Source organism: Trichoderma harzianum, assembly GCF_003025095.1.
Source record: "Trichoderma harzianum CBS 226.95 unplaced genomic scaffold M431scaffold_4, whole genome shotgun sequence".
In the NCBI taxonomy this organism is placed as follows: Eukaryota; Fungi; Ascomycota; class Sordariomycetes; order Hypocreales; family Hypocreaceae; genus Trichoderma; species Trichoderma harzianum.
In genome coordinates this window covers 2,310,824-2,324,943 of record NW_020209252.1, presented here as the reverse complement: position 1 = coordinate 2,324,943, position 14,120 = coordinate 2,310,824, and the positions used below count along the sequence as shown (strand labels likewise).

The 14,120-nt window shown below is 48.6% G+C and overlaps 5 protein-coding genes across 5 annotated transcripts; all 5 read left to right on the top strand.

Annotated features, from left to right (window-relative positions):
* Positions 1-417: 417 nt before the first annotated feature.
* Positions 418-3,330, top strand: M431DRAFT_15565 (hypothetical protein). The gene is made up of 6 exons (XM_024912934.1): positions 418-678; positions 752-1,765; positions 1,833-2,240; positions 2,305-2,534; positions 2,608-2,805; positions 2,895-3,330. Exons 1-6 carry the CDS (start codon positions 503-505, stop codon positions 3,173-3,175), a joined length of 2,307 nt encoding a protein of 768 aa, XP_024776710.1. The 5' UTR covers positions 418-502; the 3' UTR covers positions 3,176-3,330.
* A 504-nt stretch (positions 3,331-3,834) lies between these two features.
* On the top strand, positions 3,835-5,230 carry M431DRAFT_506775 (hypothetical protein). The gene is made up of 2 exons (XM_024918860.1): positions 3,835-4,528; positions 4,583-5,230. Exons 1-2 carry the CDS (start codon positions 3,850-3,852, stop codon positions 5,032-5,034), a joined length of 1,131 nt encoding a protein of 376 aa, XP_024776709.1. The 5' UTR covers positions 3,835-3,849; the 3' UTR covers positions 5,035-5,230.
* A 466-nt stretch (positions 5,231-5,696) lies between these two features.
* On the top strand, positions 5,697-7,623 carry M431DRAFT_112577 (hypothetical protein). The gene is made up of 3 exons (XM_024911838.1): positions 5,697-6,760; positions 6,813-6,971; positions 7,053-7,623. Exons 1-3 carry the CDS (start codon positions 5,767-5,769, stop codon positions 7,226-7,228), a joined length of 1,329 nt encoding a protein of 442 aa, XP_024776708.1. The 5' UTR covers positions 5,697-5,766; the 3' UTR covers positions 7,229-7,623.
* A 1,628-nt stretch (positions 7,624-9,251) lies between these two features.
* M431DRAFT_81377 (carbohydrate esterase family 5 protein) lies at positions 9,252-10,446 on the top strand (the record flags this gene model as incomplete). Its single annotated transcript, XM_024923031.1, has 4 exons — positions 9,252-9,575; positions 9,713-9,803; positions 9,904-9,983; positions 10,045-10,446. The coding sequence occupies 4 exons, from the start codon at positions 9,252-9,254 to the stop codon at positions 10,444-10,446; spliced, it is 897 nt and encodes a 298-aa protein (XP_024776707.1).
* Positions 10,447-12,265: 1,819 nt separating this feature from the next.
* Positions 12,266-13,940, top strand: M431DRAFT_81785 (hypothetical protein; the record flags this gene model as incomplete). Its single annotated transcript, XM_024923079.1, has 2 exons — positions 12,266-13,272; positions 13,340-13,940. 2 exons carry the CDS (start codon positions 12,266-12,268, stop codon positions 13,938-13,940), a joined length of 1,608 nt encoding a protein of 535 aa, XP_024776706.1.
* Positions 13,941-14,120: the final 180 nt, after the last annotated feature.

Below are 14,120 nucleotides of genomic sequence, written 5' to 3'. Positions count from 1 at the left end.
ACGGCTAGAATGGCACTTATAGGATTCAGGGAAAGTAGTGACATTTTATCCCCTGGCTCAGATCCTAGCACAGCTGTGTCCTGTTACTCTGGAGCCGAGTGCCACGAGTTTGGTTAGCCAGCTTAACTGAAGAGGGTTAATAACATTATTAGAAGATTCTACATTGTTATACCGGTTGTTAGCCAGTCCCGAAATCGAGATGACTCGGGACTCGGCCACTTGACGGGAGCGAGCCGTCCGTGTAAGCCGTATGGGTCCGGGTTGTTCCCGTGCTCCACTGGCTGAGTCCACTACTTGAAGCTGCTAATGCATGTGTTAAGCCCGGGAACAGCCCGAAGAAAAGGAGTAAGTTATTGCAATGCCTTCTCTTCCTCCTCTTTGTTTCCATTGTTCCAACTACCGGTAACCTTCCGTATCGTCGGAATAGCCCGAGCCGCATTTCGGGCTCTAATACGAAGAAGCGCGGGGACTCAATTGAACTCGGCCACTGAGCTCCAACGTGATGATATCACACAACAGGCGAAGACGCGTAGCCCTCGCCTGTGACAGCTGTAGGGAGCGTAAAGTTCGATGTGATGGGGCGAAGCCTGTTTGCGGGACATGTCGGGCGAGAAACCGACAATCTCTGTGTGTTTACCAGTTGCTCGGCGACAATGGGAAGGCAGGGAGCGAAAGAGAGTAAGTCGGGCGGAATTGACAAGAAACACCCCAAGATATCTCCCTTTCATCATCTCACATCCTTGCCATTCAGATATGTTCAGTCACTACTCGCACGAATCAACCTCTTAGAGCAACAGGTCCGGCAAAAAGGTGATGACTGCCATAGAAATTCACCAAATTCCACGCGTTCTACAGCTCTAGCTACAGATAGTCGAGGCATTTCATCATCATCAGTACCTCTATCTTCTATCGGTGATACGCGGTCTCACCGTAGACGGAGCCATGTGGCTTTTGAGACGTCACCTCCAACTATACCCTCGCAGCATGACGTCAACCCAGTCAATGCAATGGGCGCCGCTGTGCCGGCGAGAATGGTGAGCCTCGACGTAAATAAGCAGTATTACGGACAGTCCTCGATCGTTTCACTTTTACAGCAGGCCAGCCGTGATAGAACGCGGACGGAGAACAGTCAACATGTTGAGATGCAGCAAGCTAGAGAAGCTCGCCACATACCGTCTACTAACACTACGGCAAAATCAGCATCGGTTGGGCTGCTCCATGACCAATTTTGCCTTCCGCCTAGACGAATGACAGATGCCCTCCTCGAGGTTTACCGGAAGGAAGCACACATATTTCATCCTTGGGTACACTTTGACAGTTTCATGGCTCTCTATCGCTCGATCTGGTCGGGGGATGACTTGGAGGAAGTATCCGATTTGCCGGATATTGGACTCGGAGGCAGCAACTGCCCGACAACCGTCTTCTATTGCGCATTGAATGCAATGCTAGCTGAGGCATGCCAATTCTCTGTCATACCTCCACAAGACAAGAGATCCAGCTCGACAATGTTCTACGAACGAGCTCGGACGCTCTTACAAGTCGACTTACTCGATAGTGGCAGCTTGTCCCACATACAGACGCTGTTGCTTGTGGCACAGTATTTGCAAAGTACAGAATTGGCGACCCAATGTTGGAATCTGGTGGGCATGGCGTATCGCATGTCTGTGGCCATCGGGTTGCATCACGACGAAATGTCTGCCGGCTTGAGCTCACTGGAGAGGGAGATGCGAAGACGAACATGGCATGCATGTCTCCAGATGGAATTGTAAGTTATCCATCCCGTGATTTTCACATAAACACATGGGCTTTATGCCACATTCTGACAACTTTAGGATCATGAGTATGACTATGGGTCGCCCGGCTCAGTTGGGAATCGAGCACAACGTTCCGCTGCCTCTGGCAATTGACGATGAGTACCTGTCTCCTACTCGGTGCGACTGTCGTCAACCTGATAGTATTGTCTCTCGCAATCAGTACCTAGTGGAGAGCTTGAAATTAGTACAAGTTCTTAGCCAAGTTCTCTCCACCATGTACAATGCGACGAGGAATGAGGAGCAGAAGGTTTCTAGTGGTGTCCCAATCAGTACGATGCGGGCCAAGCTCATGGATATGCTACAAATTGAAGCCTCATTGGATAACTTCGAGTCATCTCTACACCCGAGTCTCAAATGGGACGTATATTGCTCGAGCATGGCAGCAAATGATGTATTTGTACGCCAATCTAATGTGCTCCATGCAAGGTATGAAGAAAATCCACCTGTTTTTCACGACATGTGGTGCAGAGTGACTAAAGCGACCATTTAGACTCTTGCATCTCAAATTGCTGCTTCATCGTCCAGCACTAAGTCTCTACTGCTCTCCCAAGGGTAACAGCGGTCCGTCATCGGAAATAACATCTGGTTTAAATCGGTTTCCAAACCCTTATCCGGCTGATTCTGCGGTAGCTTGTGTCAAAGCGGCTTGTGGGTTGATTGACGTGATAGATCGAGCAGTCGCAAGTGGCTCTGGTGGTGCTTGGTGGTACTGTGTCTTTTGTGAGTTCTAGATTTATGATACCCTTAGGGATATTCTTCTTTTAATATGTAGATTGCTGATTTGAACCATAAGATCTTATATCTGCTAGTCTTGTCTTGGCTTTCGCAGAGTCTCGGGATGAGCTGGTGACCCGCTTGAAAGTGAATACCTTGGACTTGGCTTGGTCAAAGTGTGATCAGGCGCTGTGTCGAATGGCAGAACTAATCGATGGACCTGTGCAAGATTATGCTACTGCCTTGCGCGAGCTGGGGAGGCGTGCCACAGAGCGAGGTAAGTCGTGGTCACATTTACATTCGCAAGATTATATCCTTGAGTCCTCAGTAGTATTTCACTTTCTGACTACCTGTATCATTATTCAGACAGACAACAGCCTGAAGCGAGTCAAAGCGAAAAAGGGCAAGGCGGGCCAGAACAAGCTCTCACAAATCAGTTTGGGTCTACTGGAAAGACTGCGCTACTATATGAGACTCTTCACAATCAGCTAGGAAGGCAAAGTCATACTTTTATGGGGGATCTGCTACAAGAGTACCTTGATCCACCAGCGTTGCAGAATTGGGATGCGATTCTAAATGACGTTGGGCTCTCAGCCTATCTTGCCCCCGAGAGAGAAGACTGCCCTATACCACCGGGCTTGTATTAGTGAATAAATGAGGTATAAGAACGAGAACTTCCTTTGCATACGCAGCTGGTACCATAGCTGCATATCCCTGCTGCTGTGTGTTTCTGTGGGTATCTGAGTATGTAATTGTATATGCCCCGAATAACTGGACAGAGGAAGTTTACGTCTATGATGAGGCATTCAGTTCTGTAACCAACTTATTTCTAAGTGAAGCCTCTTTTGTGTCTTTCCGTTCAACACACAGTGTCCAATTAACTTTTGTCGTTGAGTATTAGGCTGACTTCAGGCGTAGAAAGCGATTTACCATGCGAGCTACGTCACCACAGTGCCATGAATAAAGGTTAAATGGTTAGATTCGCTGCCTCGCTTCATTTTACAATCTTTTGAGGTCAAGCCCTCACTGCGAATATTAATCACGACTATAGACAACTATGTAGTATCATCTGCTTTTTTATTACACCTTTTGTCTCGGAGAGGAATCGTATATATTCCATCAGTCTTGTGGATAGATAGCCAAGAGAAAGTGTCAAAGTTTGGACTAGGTTTTGTGGCTTACAAAGGAGTTGAATATAAAACAAAGAAATTTTCTCTCTATTTTGCAAAATAATTTAGAGATGAAATCAGACATTTCTAGGTATCTAGCTGTTCAATAGCAGCTTACATGCACAGACTATCCGCTTTTCTACCTTATCATCATGAAGCGAAGCGTTCGCGAAGTTGACCCAGATGGGGATACTCTTCTCATCCTACGCAATCCTGATGCACCGTTTGCAGTTATAGGCTTAGATTATGCTACCCTTTGGCCTGACCTACTGCCAACTCATACACCGCCCATGAAAAAGACCGAACGACAGTTAGGGGGCATCGAAAGGTCTCTTCGTAAGCCGCAGATTCAGCAGCAGAACAAAGAAGAGCTACGATTACGACTCTCATCAACGCATCTTACTTTTGCGTCTGCGTACTTCAAAGCAATGATGTCCAACGACTGGAGAGAGACCAGACCTGAAGAAGGGTATTCTTTCGTCGTAACTGCCGAAGAATGGGATCAGAAAGCATTACTCATTCTAATGAACATAATCCACGGTCAGACGACAAAGATCCCCCGAATAATGGGTATTGAGATGCTTGCCAAAATGGCTGTTCTTGTCGATTATTACAAATGCCACGAAGCGGTAGAGTTCTATGCGAAAACATGGATCAATAATCTGATAGAACCACTTCCTACTTGTTACGGAAGAACGTTCGTGCTTAGGTTATGTATATCGTGGGTTTTTTCAGAATCCGAAGTTTTCCGAGAGTTGACAAGGGCCGCCTTATATCAGAGCAGAGGTCCCATTCATTCACTAGGTTTACCCATACCAGGAGACGTCATTGGTATGCAGGCATCATGAATGGTTATCATAGCACAACGGCTAACTCTTTCTCTAGATGCTCTTGAGATGAAGAGGCAGAATTTTGTCTCTGAGGTTATTTCCGAGCTACACGACTTGAAATCTCGGTTATATAAGGATAAAGGGCATAAGGATAAGGGAGCCTGTTCCTTCGAATGTTCTTCAATTCTACTGGGTGCTCTTATCAAAGGCATGAATACAATTTGTATTCTTGACCCCCCATTATTCGAATCGCTTGAAGGCTATAGTATCATGGCACTCGAAAAAGCTGTGCTAAGTATCCAGGAGCCAAACTACAGTTCGATGCCTGATTCCTACAGCCTTTGCACAGGAGAAACACATACTCGTATGTATGCGAAGTATGCGAAGTATGCGAAAAAGCTTCACAGATGTACACTCTCTGAGAAAATTAGGGGAATCATCGATCCAAAGAATGAGGCAATTGTTGGGCTAGAGTTGAATGCCTTTACTAATCAAAGCCAAGCCTGAAGACAGGCTGCCGGTTTCGTTGGTTGGAAGGGCCATTGATCTATCCTGTAAGTTGGCTATCCAGCGCCCCAGTGGTTGCGTGGAGTTCAAGTGCCGGAACAGGATGCAAAGAAATGGATTGCAGTCTTTTATCCACGGGCACTACTGGCACTTACTTATTAGATAGTGGAAAGGGACCCGGTCCCTTGAGTATCTGCTACTTTAGCTATATTCCTCTAGTGCCAACTACTATAGTTACTTTCTTCTAGTATCTGCTACTATGGTCACTTTCTTCTAGTATCCGTTACTCTCCTCTAGTATGTGCTACTATGGTTACGTTCCTGTATGACTGTCAAAGGCGAAATAGGTCTCTTGTGCGGTCAAACTACTTCGGACTGTAATCAGCCCCTAAGTTCAGATTGGAGCTGTGGTCGTACAAGAAGGAGGTCATGTGCTGTTCTAGGGAAGTGCTGGAAACCCGGGCAGCTGCATGTTGCCAGGCTGAAATACAACAGCAATTCAGGCTGGCACTCCAATACTGCATCCTAAGTGGTTGCGGTAGTTTAGGCAGCAAACTCAGGTTAGGCATCCGAGAATGAGCAAATAACTACGTCGATGGGCTGGCACCACTGCACGTTTAATTGATGTCCAAGTTGATTTGGCACTACTTTACTCAATGTTATCTTTTACAGCGTTCAAAACATCACCTCAAGGCATCTCTTTTACAAACAAGGCTCTACCAGCTACAAAGCTATGAACGGGATAACCGCAGGCGTTAATAAAATGAAAATGGGCCAAAAAATTCATATTGGTTTCGGAGACGATGATATTCTAGATGAAGTTCCGTCTCGCCCCTCGGACAATCTCGCAACAGAGTCGCACGACACTCCGCATTGTCCAGATGAGGTTCCGTTCCGCCCGCCAGGCAATCTTGCAGCAAAATTGCCCGACACTCCGCGCTATCTCTTTCGCGTTTTTTCAGATGCGTCCGAAGGGGAGAATAGCAGCAAATGCATGAAATCTGTCGACGCGGTGAACAAGACTTTTGAAGACATTTTTGCACGAGACCCCTTAACTGTTGCTTTAACCCTCAACGAGCATCTTAGGTGGCAGAAAAAAAAATCATACGGAGATCCTTTTATATCATGGACAACTTCGCTTCTTAACGCAATTCAGTATGCTATTTACAAGCGTAAGAAGGAATCTACCAAATTGAGCGCGATTTCTCTGTGCATTGTTGACACTACTTTATTCCCCAACGGAGTGTTCATGGAAGACCTCGACCTCATCGAAAAATTCATTGATAAAGGCCATGCGTATAATTGGGGAAACAGAGGTCTCGACAATCTCGGCCAGTTGCGGAACAAACAGCATCAGACGTATTCTGGTGTTTACTACTTTGGAGAGTACCTTTCACAGGGGCAAACCAATATTGAGGGTCGTTCATGCACAGTGACTTGCGATAAGATTATTAACAGCAAATTGTTTGCCTTTATGCCTCAATTCGAAGACGAATTGAAAGACGAAACTCCTCTACGTTGGGCAAACGCAGTCATCGAGCTTCGACAACCATTCTACATTAAGAAGCAAAAAGAGATGAAGGATTCAGACTTTAGCAATGCAACGACAATAGCTTTAGAATTTGATACGGCATGGTTTCTGCCTATGCTAGCCAATTTACTAGCTCTAAATCCTCGAACGGCTAGGGATCCTAGAATCATAGGCTGGACATGGGAGCATTTCCGCGGTGCGTGCCGGTCCTGAAAGGGTAATGTCCTGATTTGCTAACAAGGGATCAGAGGAGTTAATGCACCATTTATCACCTAAAGTCACGAACGTTGTGGCCAATGACAACATTCCCGAGGTCCTCCATTTTGGGAAGATTATTCATGGTATTAGGGAATACTACTACACTAGGTCTGTTGCTAGGTTGATGAGTTCTATGGAAGAGACTACAGGTACACTCCTTATCATCAATTGCGTTACCATAGTATACCAAGGCAGATTTCCGAATGCTAACGCTTCAAATTCCATGCTAGATATTATTCGTCACTTTATACGCGAGTCTGGGACCCCTGGAGGTCGAAAGATGTTTGGTCCGGGAGATTTAGCATGGTATCTCCCTACTGTAGACCATGACTATGTGCAGCCACTTATGCAGAGCTTGGAAACTCTAAGGGGAACTATACAAGAACTTCAAGAAGATACAACTTAGAAGGGTGGATTGGAGATTATGTGGCACTGAACGCCTCCAGATAACGCCACGAACGTGCGCGACTTGTTGGACCTATTTTCAAAATTGCAGTTCTTGGGCTGGCAGATACAGTAGCAAAATTACCGCGCTTGCACATTTATACATGGTTCGTGTTGCGTTTGATGCACCAAATCAGATGCCTGGTTTGCAGCTATTACGAGACCACGAGGCTATTTGAGAGCATGTATGTAGTTGGGCTTGATATGCCTTTTCTTATCTTGAAGAGTGCAGTAAAAGGTGGCCAGTGCACGCAAATGACGATTATAGCCTGCCAAGTCCTTGCGTTCCGCTCTGAGGGTGAAAATGTGGGATGAGGGAAGCTCTTGATTGCGTTCTATAAAACGCACAATATTGACGCCTTGCTATTGTTATGTGGCAGCCCCTAGTTCCTGAGTTGGATGTTTGCGTCATGTTTTACCATCTACAACGTTGGATGCCTAGTGAGTAAGTTACAATGGGTGAGGCTATATATAGGTAGCTGAGGTCAAAGCTCCAGTTTCAAATCTTATATTTGCCCACAGCCAAGCAACAGTCGGCGATTTTGCGATTCATTGTTGCAACTTACACAAGCTGAATGCGCCACATTTAAGAGTCTATGCTCTTCACTTTTGATACAATAGTACAATACTTACTCGTACAATGTGGTAATTTCCGTTTGAGTACAGTGACAAAGTCCTTATACGAACAGGAACGAAACTATCAAAAGTTCGTGGATCCAATCGGATGGACAAAGCGTCAGCACACTATCTGTCTAGCGTAGGACAGATCGCTATGTGGCTTGGATTGATGTCTGAGACGACGGCTTCTAGCGCAATCTGAGATAGAATTTCAGCAAAAGCATAAGCAGAGTTTCAGTGTGATACAGTAACTACATTGACTCTCCGCGTCATGTATAGAAGGTATTCACAGCAGACGAAACGAAGGCAACTGTAGCTCATTTCCAAAAACGTGTGCGATACTACATTAGTTGGGTATGAGGAGCCTAGCTGATGGAGAAGCTAGAAAAAAACGACGAGAGGAGACCCAACGGCCCCGCTCCTTGAGGTGGCATGGAACGGCGTTGGAAGCCGAGCTTGGTGACCTTCCCAACTGGATCGGGGATCCGTTGACAGGCGGAGGAAGGCATTTGTCCGAGCATTGCATTACCATTGTGATGAGTTTCTGTGCCGTGTCTCTGTGTCAGAAGTGCTTCACGCACAGACTCGCCAAGACGGGAGTCGTTGACAGCAATTTCGTCTGAGTCTTGGCTGAGTGAGAGTGAGTGAGTCAGGTATGAGAGGCATGGGGAGAATCCAACCCCATCCAGGTACCAGCCAGCACATGCAGAAGCCCATCGCCAGCTCCCTCTCAGCTTGTGCCGAATTCAAGAAGCCCTGCATAGAAGTCCCACAGAAAGCCGCCTATCCGGACATCGGGGCCTCGGCCAGCTCCAGTCTAGCGACAGAGGCGCAGGACGTGGTCGAACAGAGTTGGTAACGCGCCGCAGCCACACCGATCCAAGTAGGTAGCTGCTACAGCACAATAGTAGTAGTAGTATTCGTTTTCTGGAGATGTCCGAGCGAGAGAATACGATAAGTCGCGCCAACAAACGGAACGGGCTTTGGCTAGCTTTGACAAAGAAGAAACTATTGATGCACCGCTGGGATGGGGGGGATGTGGAGGCGAAAACCCCAGACGCGGATCCTCAGCCTCCCTTCCCGCCGCGGCTGTGACGCTTGGCTGCTACGTAATGGAATTTTTTTTCTTTCTTTCTTTCGTGGGATTCAATGGAACAATAAATAAGCCTCGTCTGTCGGCCTCTTTTCGTCTCCGCCTTTTTCTTTCCCCTTGTGTTTCTCTTTCTTGTTTGTTGTTGTTGATACCCGATATCATCGCTGCGGTACGGACACAGAGCAGGCGCATACCGATACAATCATCACCACTACCTTTTTTACTTACACAAAGTAATACTGTAAGCAAAAGCAAACAACGCCGCCAAATCAAAATGCGTGGTCTCGCCCTGTCCCTGTCCCTGCTCGCCGCCAGCTCAACGGCCGCCGCGGCTACCCAGCCGACGTGCGCAAAGGGCCTCTACATGGTCGTCGCCCGAGGCAGCGAAGAGCCCGCGGGCACCGGTGTGACGGGCAACCTCACGAGCCAGATTGCCGCAAGGGTGCCCAACAGCCAGGTCGTGCCCGTCGACTACCCGGCCACGCTCAGCGACTACGAGGACTCCGAGGGCGATGGCGTCAAGGCGATGCAGACGCTGCTCAACAACTACGGCCAGGCCTGCCCGGGCAGCAAGATTGCGATTCTGGGCTACTCTCAGGTGTGTATACTCAAGATACTGTAGTTGACTGCTTATGAGCGATGTGATGTGATGTGGTGATTTACGACAGGGGAGCGGTGACAGCTTCAACTAGTGAGCATGGACATGGGCTGATCTGATTCATATCTTGGGAACAGGGCGCGCAAGTCTCCTCTGATTCCGTCTGCGGTAGCGCCGGCGAGCCTTTCATTGACGACAAGGCCATGTCGGACGAGGTCATGAACAGCGGTGAGTTCAAGTATTTCCATCATTGGCTGGGCGCCAAGCAGCAATTGAGGGGAAATGGAAAAAGAAAAAAAAAGCTAACGAGAGACTCCCTTGTCCCCAGTCGTTGCCATTGCCATTTTCGGAGACCCAACCCATGTCGCCAATCTGACGTACGATAGAGGCACCAGCGTTAAGGACGGCGTAAGTTCGAATCGATGATTCTGACAAAGATTAAGAGGCGTGTAACTGACTCTGCGAATAGCTCTTCAACCGAAGCTCGGCGAGCGTCGACCAATGCAAAAAGTACGCCAGCCGCATCATCTCGTACTGCGACAAGGGCGACATCTACTGCGACTCCGGCAGCAACCTGACTGTCCACCACCTGTACATCGACCGCTACGGCGACGAGATTGTCGACTTTGTCGTCAGCCAGTACGAGAAGAGCACCAGCACCGGCTCCGGTTCCAATGCAACCGCCACGGCTCCCTTTCCCACGACAAAGCCCACCAGCGGCGGTGGCAGCAGCAGCAACGGCACCGCCCCAACTAGAACTGGTGCTCCTACTACCAGCCCGACCAAGGGATCTGGTGCAAATATGTTGACGAGCAGCTTGATGCTGGGAGGTCTGTTGACGGCTCTGACGGCCGTGTCTCAGATGCTGTAAGCGAGGACTATGCAATACCTAATTCAATGTTGAGCACATCAGCCAGTAATATGGAGTTATTTTGATGCCGGAGTTTTTATGCGGTGTTTCTCTTTGGTGCAATTGCACAAGAGTGTATATGAGACATGGCCCAATAATGATGAGACAATTGACAATGTGTGTAATGCAATATTCTGCTGTGCTCCGGTGACTCTGACTTGTCTCTGGCAGATGTGCGTGAGTACCCGTCTTGTGCTTTTCGATTTGTGTTTCGAGCTGTCAATGTTCGTGTATCAGCAATGTTTCTCTTGGTCAGCCATTGCATCAAAAGCGTGCATTAATAATTCTGAAGGAAGAAAGAGGAGAAGATTCTTGGAGATGAAAGGAGATCATTCCATCTTGGGTCAATAAACTTCAAGCTTGATGACTTTGATGGCTAGACCACACGCTACTTGCCCTACGGAGATCGGCCGAAGGTATCCGAGCGAACAATGGATGATTGACGCCAGAATGATTGGCTACAATGTTGATGACATGGAAGAATTACAGTAATTGGACGTACTCGTACTCGTCTGTCACAAAGAGAATCACGATTCTTCCGGCTCGGCATTTGGAATTAAGACATGTCAAATATCAGCCTAGAACCTGTCAATCCAGAATCTAGAAGAAAGATGCTGTTCAACTTCCTCATCTGGCCTCATACGCCCTCTCTCCAATCTGTCCGATCCAATCTTCCGCTCCGCATGGGCGTCAGCGGCAAACCGCGTCAAAGTGATGAGATGCAGTATAGACCAATCACGACCCGATGCAAAGCCACACCGATCGACTAAACCACTGTAACACACGATTCTCTATTATCAATCACCTCGATGAGTCTTACAGCACGCCCTATTCTGTACAGTATGCTCTGCTTTGCACCAAATTGGAAAAGAAACAACAAAACGTGCACTGGAGGTGGGGGAAAAAAGTTTAGCGGCCGTTCTCCGTGCCCGCAAGGTGAAAGCTTTTACCTCAAAAAGGCAGCCAAGGCGCAACTCGGGCGCCGCAGTAAACCGAACAAAGATCGGGGAGCCCCCCACAGTTTCCAAGAATTTGGATTTTATTCTTCTTGTTTTTTTTTTTTAATGATTCTGATTATTTTGTCGTTAATTTTCTTTGCAAATGCTTTTACTTGCTAGAAACTGACTGACTAATAGGAAGCCGGTGAGATTCCTCATTCTCACGCCCTTTCGGTGTACAATCAACCTATCGGGAAACTTCCATCATCCAGCTTCATCCAACCTTGACGAATAACAACTTCTCACCTCCCCCCTTTTGGCGTCATCTAGACTAAATCATCTTCCCCCCTCCCCTCCCCGTTATTCCCGGCCCAGAAGAACAATAGAAGGACCAACATGGCAGTTATGATTCATCCATTGGCGTCTTTGTTGCCATCTTTTGCCCCGATCCGGCCTCGACAACCGGAAAAGCCAAGGAACTCCACAACCCGCAAAAAGCGCCCATGGCTAAAGAAAGCGAACTCACGCCTCCGTACGAAGCGGAGGAGCCCACTAATCTGACGACCCCGTGTCCGATTTTTTTTCTCTTTTTTTCTGTGGTGCCTTTTTTTGCCTTGGCCGTGGAGAGTAATGTGAGGGCGTGAGAAGCTTAAAATAAGACGAGAGGAACACTTCAGGAGGAAATGAGAATGCCGTTGGGAAAAGGACCATCCATCAACCTCTTGACCCTCATCATCAATAGGAGCTGAAGTTGCTCTTCACTCAACCCCAAAATCTCCATCGGGGACACACCGAGCAAGAACGCCAAAATGGAGAACGACGAGAAAAGGGGACAGTTCAAAATGGGCCAGCCAGAGCCTCCCGCGGTCTTGGAATCCGGCGTCCTCCCCTCTGGCCGGACATCGTCAGACAACAGCCAATTCCTCGACAAAGCCGAGATCGAACGCCTAGGTCGAGCCCGTCCGGCAGTTCTCAGCTCATGGCTCACCGAAGTCCTCTTCGTCGCCACCATTGTGCTGTCCATGACCATGAGCGAGTACTTCATCGGCGGCTTCAACATCATCCTGCCCCCTGTAGCCGACGCCCTCAATATCCCCGAAAACACGCGGACATGGCCCGCCGGCGTCATCAACCTGACGACAGCAGCCTTCCTGATGCCCTTTTCACGTCTGTGCGACATCTACGGCGCCCGCTCCGTCTTCCTGTTTGGCCACATCTGGTTCATGATCTGGTCTCTCGTCTGCGGCTTCAGCCAAAACACCATCATGCTCATCATCTGCCGTGCCCTCCAGGGCGTTGGAACGTCAGCTTTCACCCCCGCCGGCCTCGCTCTCCTGGGCCAGACGTACCGTCCCGGCCCACGCAAGAACCTCGTCTTCGCCATCTGGGGTGCCTTTGCCTGCCTGGGCTTCTATTTCGGCATCTTCATGGGCGCTGTGACCGCAGACTTCATGACCTGGCGGTGGTACTTCTGGATCGGAGCCATCATCATCTTTTGCATTGCCTTTACAGGCTTCCTCACCATCCCGCGCAATCTCCATGATCAGGACGATACTATCTGCATGGATTGGTGGGGTCTCTGCACGATTGTGCCGGGCCTGATTCTCGTCGTTTTTGCCTTTACGGACGGAGGCCATGCGCCACGCGGCTGGCAGACGCCATACATCTATGTGACGTTTATCATTGGCATGCTCTTCCTCATTGCCGGTGTATACACTCAGGGCTGGGTGTCTGCTCAGCCGCTGCTCCCTGCAGACCTGTTTCGCCCCAAGTATATGAAGCGACTGTCTTTGGCTCTGTTTTGCCTGTATGGTGTGTTTGGCTTGTATCTGTTTTACTCGAGCTACTAGTGAGTCGAACCCCTTTTCTCTTTGCCTTGCCTCGTTTCACATCATCTCACTAACACGCATGATTAGCATCGAAACCGTACTCAACACGACTCCCATCCTTACCGCTGCCTGGTTCACCCCCTTGGCCATCGGAGGCGTGTGTCTCGCGGTCTGCGGCGGCTTCGTCATGCACATGATATCGAACCGTATCCTGATGATGATCTCGAGTGTGGGCTTCCTCTTGTCGGTGCTCCTGTTTGCCATCATCCCCAACCGCGTCGACGGCCACCCCTCGACCGGCTTCCTCTACTGGGCGTACATTTTCCCCGCCATGCTGTGCGGCACCATCGGTGTCGACATCACCTACAACGTCACCAACGTCTTCATCACTACGTCGATGCCCCGACGCCTCCAGGCTACCGCTGGCGGTCTCATCAACACTCTGCTGTATCTCGGCCTGGCGTTTTGGCTGGGCATTGCCGAGATGGCCGTGTCTGAGGCCGACAGGAGGAAACTACCCGAGGGACTCAGTCTGCGACAGCAGTACAAGATTGGCTTCTGGATTGGCGTTGCCATGGCCGGACTGTCGCTGATACTAGTGCTGACCATTAAGATTGACAAGGCGGCGGCTGAGTTGACAGCTGATGAAAAGGCAGCTCAGGCACAGCGCGAAGCAGTCTCAAACTAAGCTTACACAGTTTTGTCCTGCTTTTGAAGTCTCCTCTCCAACAATGAATAGTTAATCAGAAAGAAGAAAATCGGTGGATGCATTAATGGTGGAAGGGAAGCGATTGTTTGTTTTTATTTACTTGGTTTGTTTTTTCGAGCTGCATAAAGGAGCATTTGTTGGGTTTGTTATACTACGGAT

Excerpts from the sequence above, each read along its gene's own strand:
- M431DRAFT_15565 (XM_024912934.1), top strand. The coding sequence starts at position 503 with ATGATATCACACAACAGGCGAAGACGCGTAGCCCTCGCCTGTGACAGC. Across the intron at positions 1,766-1,832 it reads GCATGTCTCCAGATGGAATT|GATCATGAGTATGACTATGG; the intron begins GTAAGTTATCCA and ends TGACAACTTTAG. Across the intron at positions 2,535-2,607 it reads TTGGTGGTACTGTGTCTTTT|ATCTTATATCTGCTAGTCTT; the intron begins GTGAGTTCTAGA and ends TTGAACCATAAG.
- M431DRAFT_506775 (XM_024918860.1), top strand. The coding sequence starts at position 3,850 with ATGAAGCGAAGCGTTCGCGAAGTTGACCCAGATGGGGATACTCTTCTC. Across the intron at positions 4,529-4,582 it reads CATACCAGGAGACGTCATTG|ATGCTCTTGAGATGAAGAGG; the intron begins GTATGCAGGCAT and ends CTCTTTCTCTAG.
- M431DRAFT_112577 (XM_024911838.1), top strand. The coding sequence starts at position 5,767 with ATGAACGGGATAACCGCAGGCGTTAATAAAATGAAAATGGGCCAAAAA. Across the intron at positions 6,761-6,812 it reads GACATGGGAGCATTTCCGCG|AGGAGTTAATGCACCATTTA; the intron begins GTGCGTGCCGGT and ends ACAAGGGATCAG. Across the intron at positions 6,972-7,052 it reads TTCTATGGAAGAGACTACAG|ATATTATTCGTCACTTTATA; the intron begins GTACACTCCTTA and ends ATTCCATGCTAG.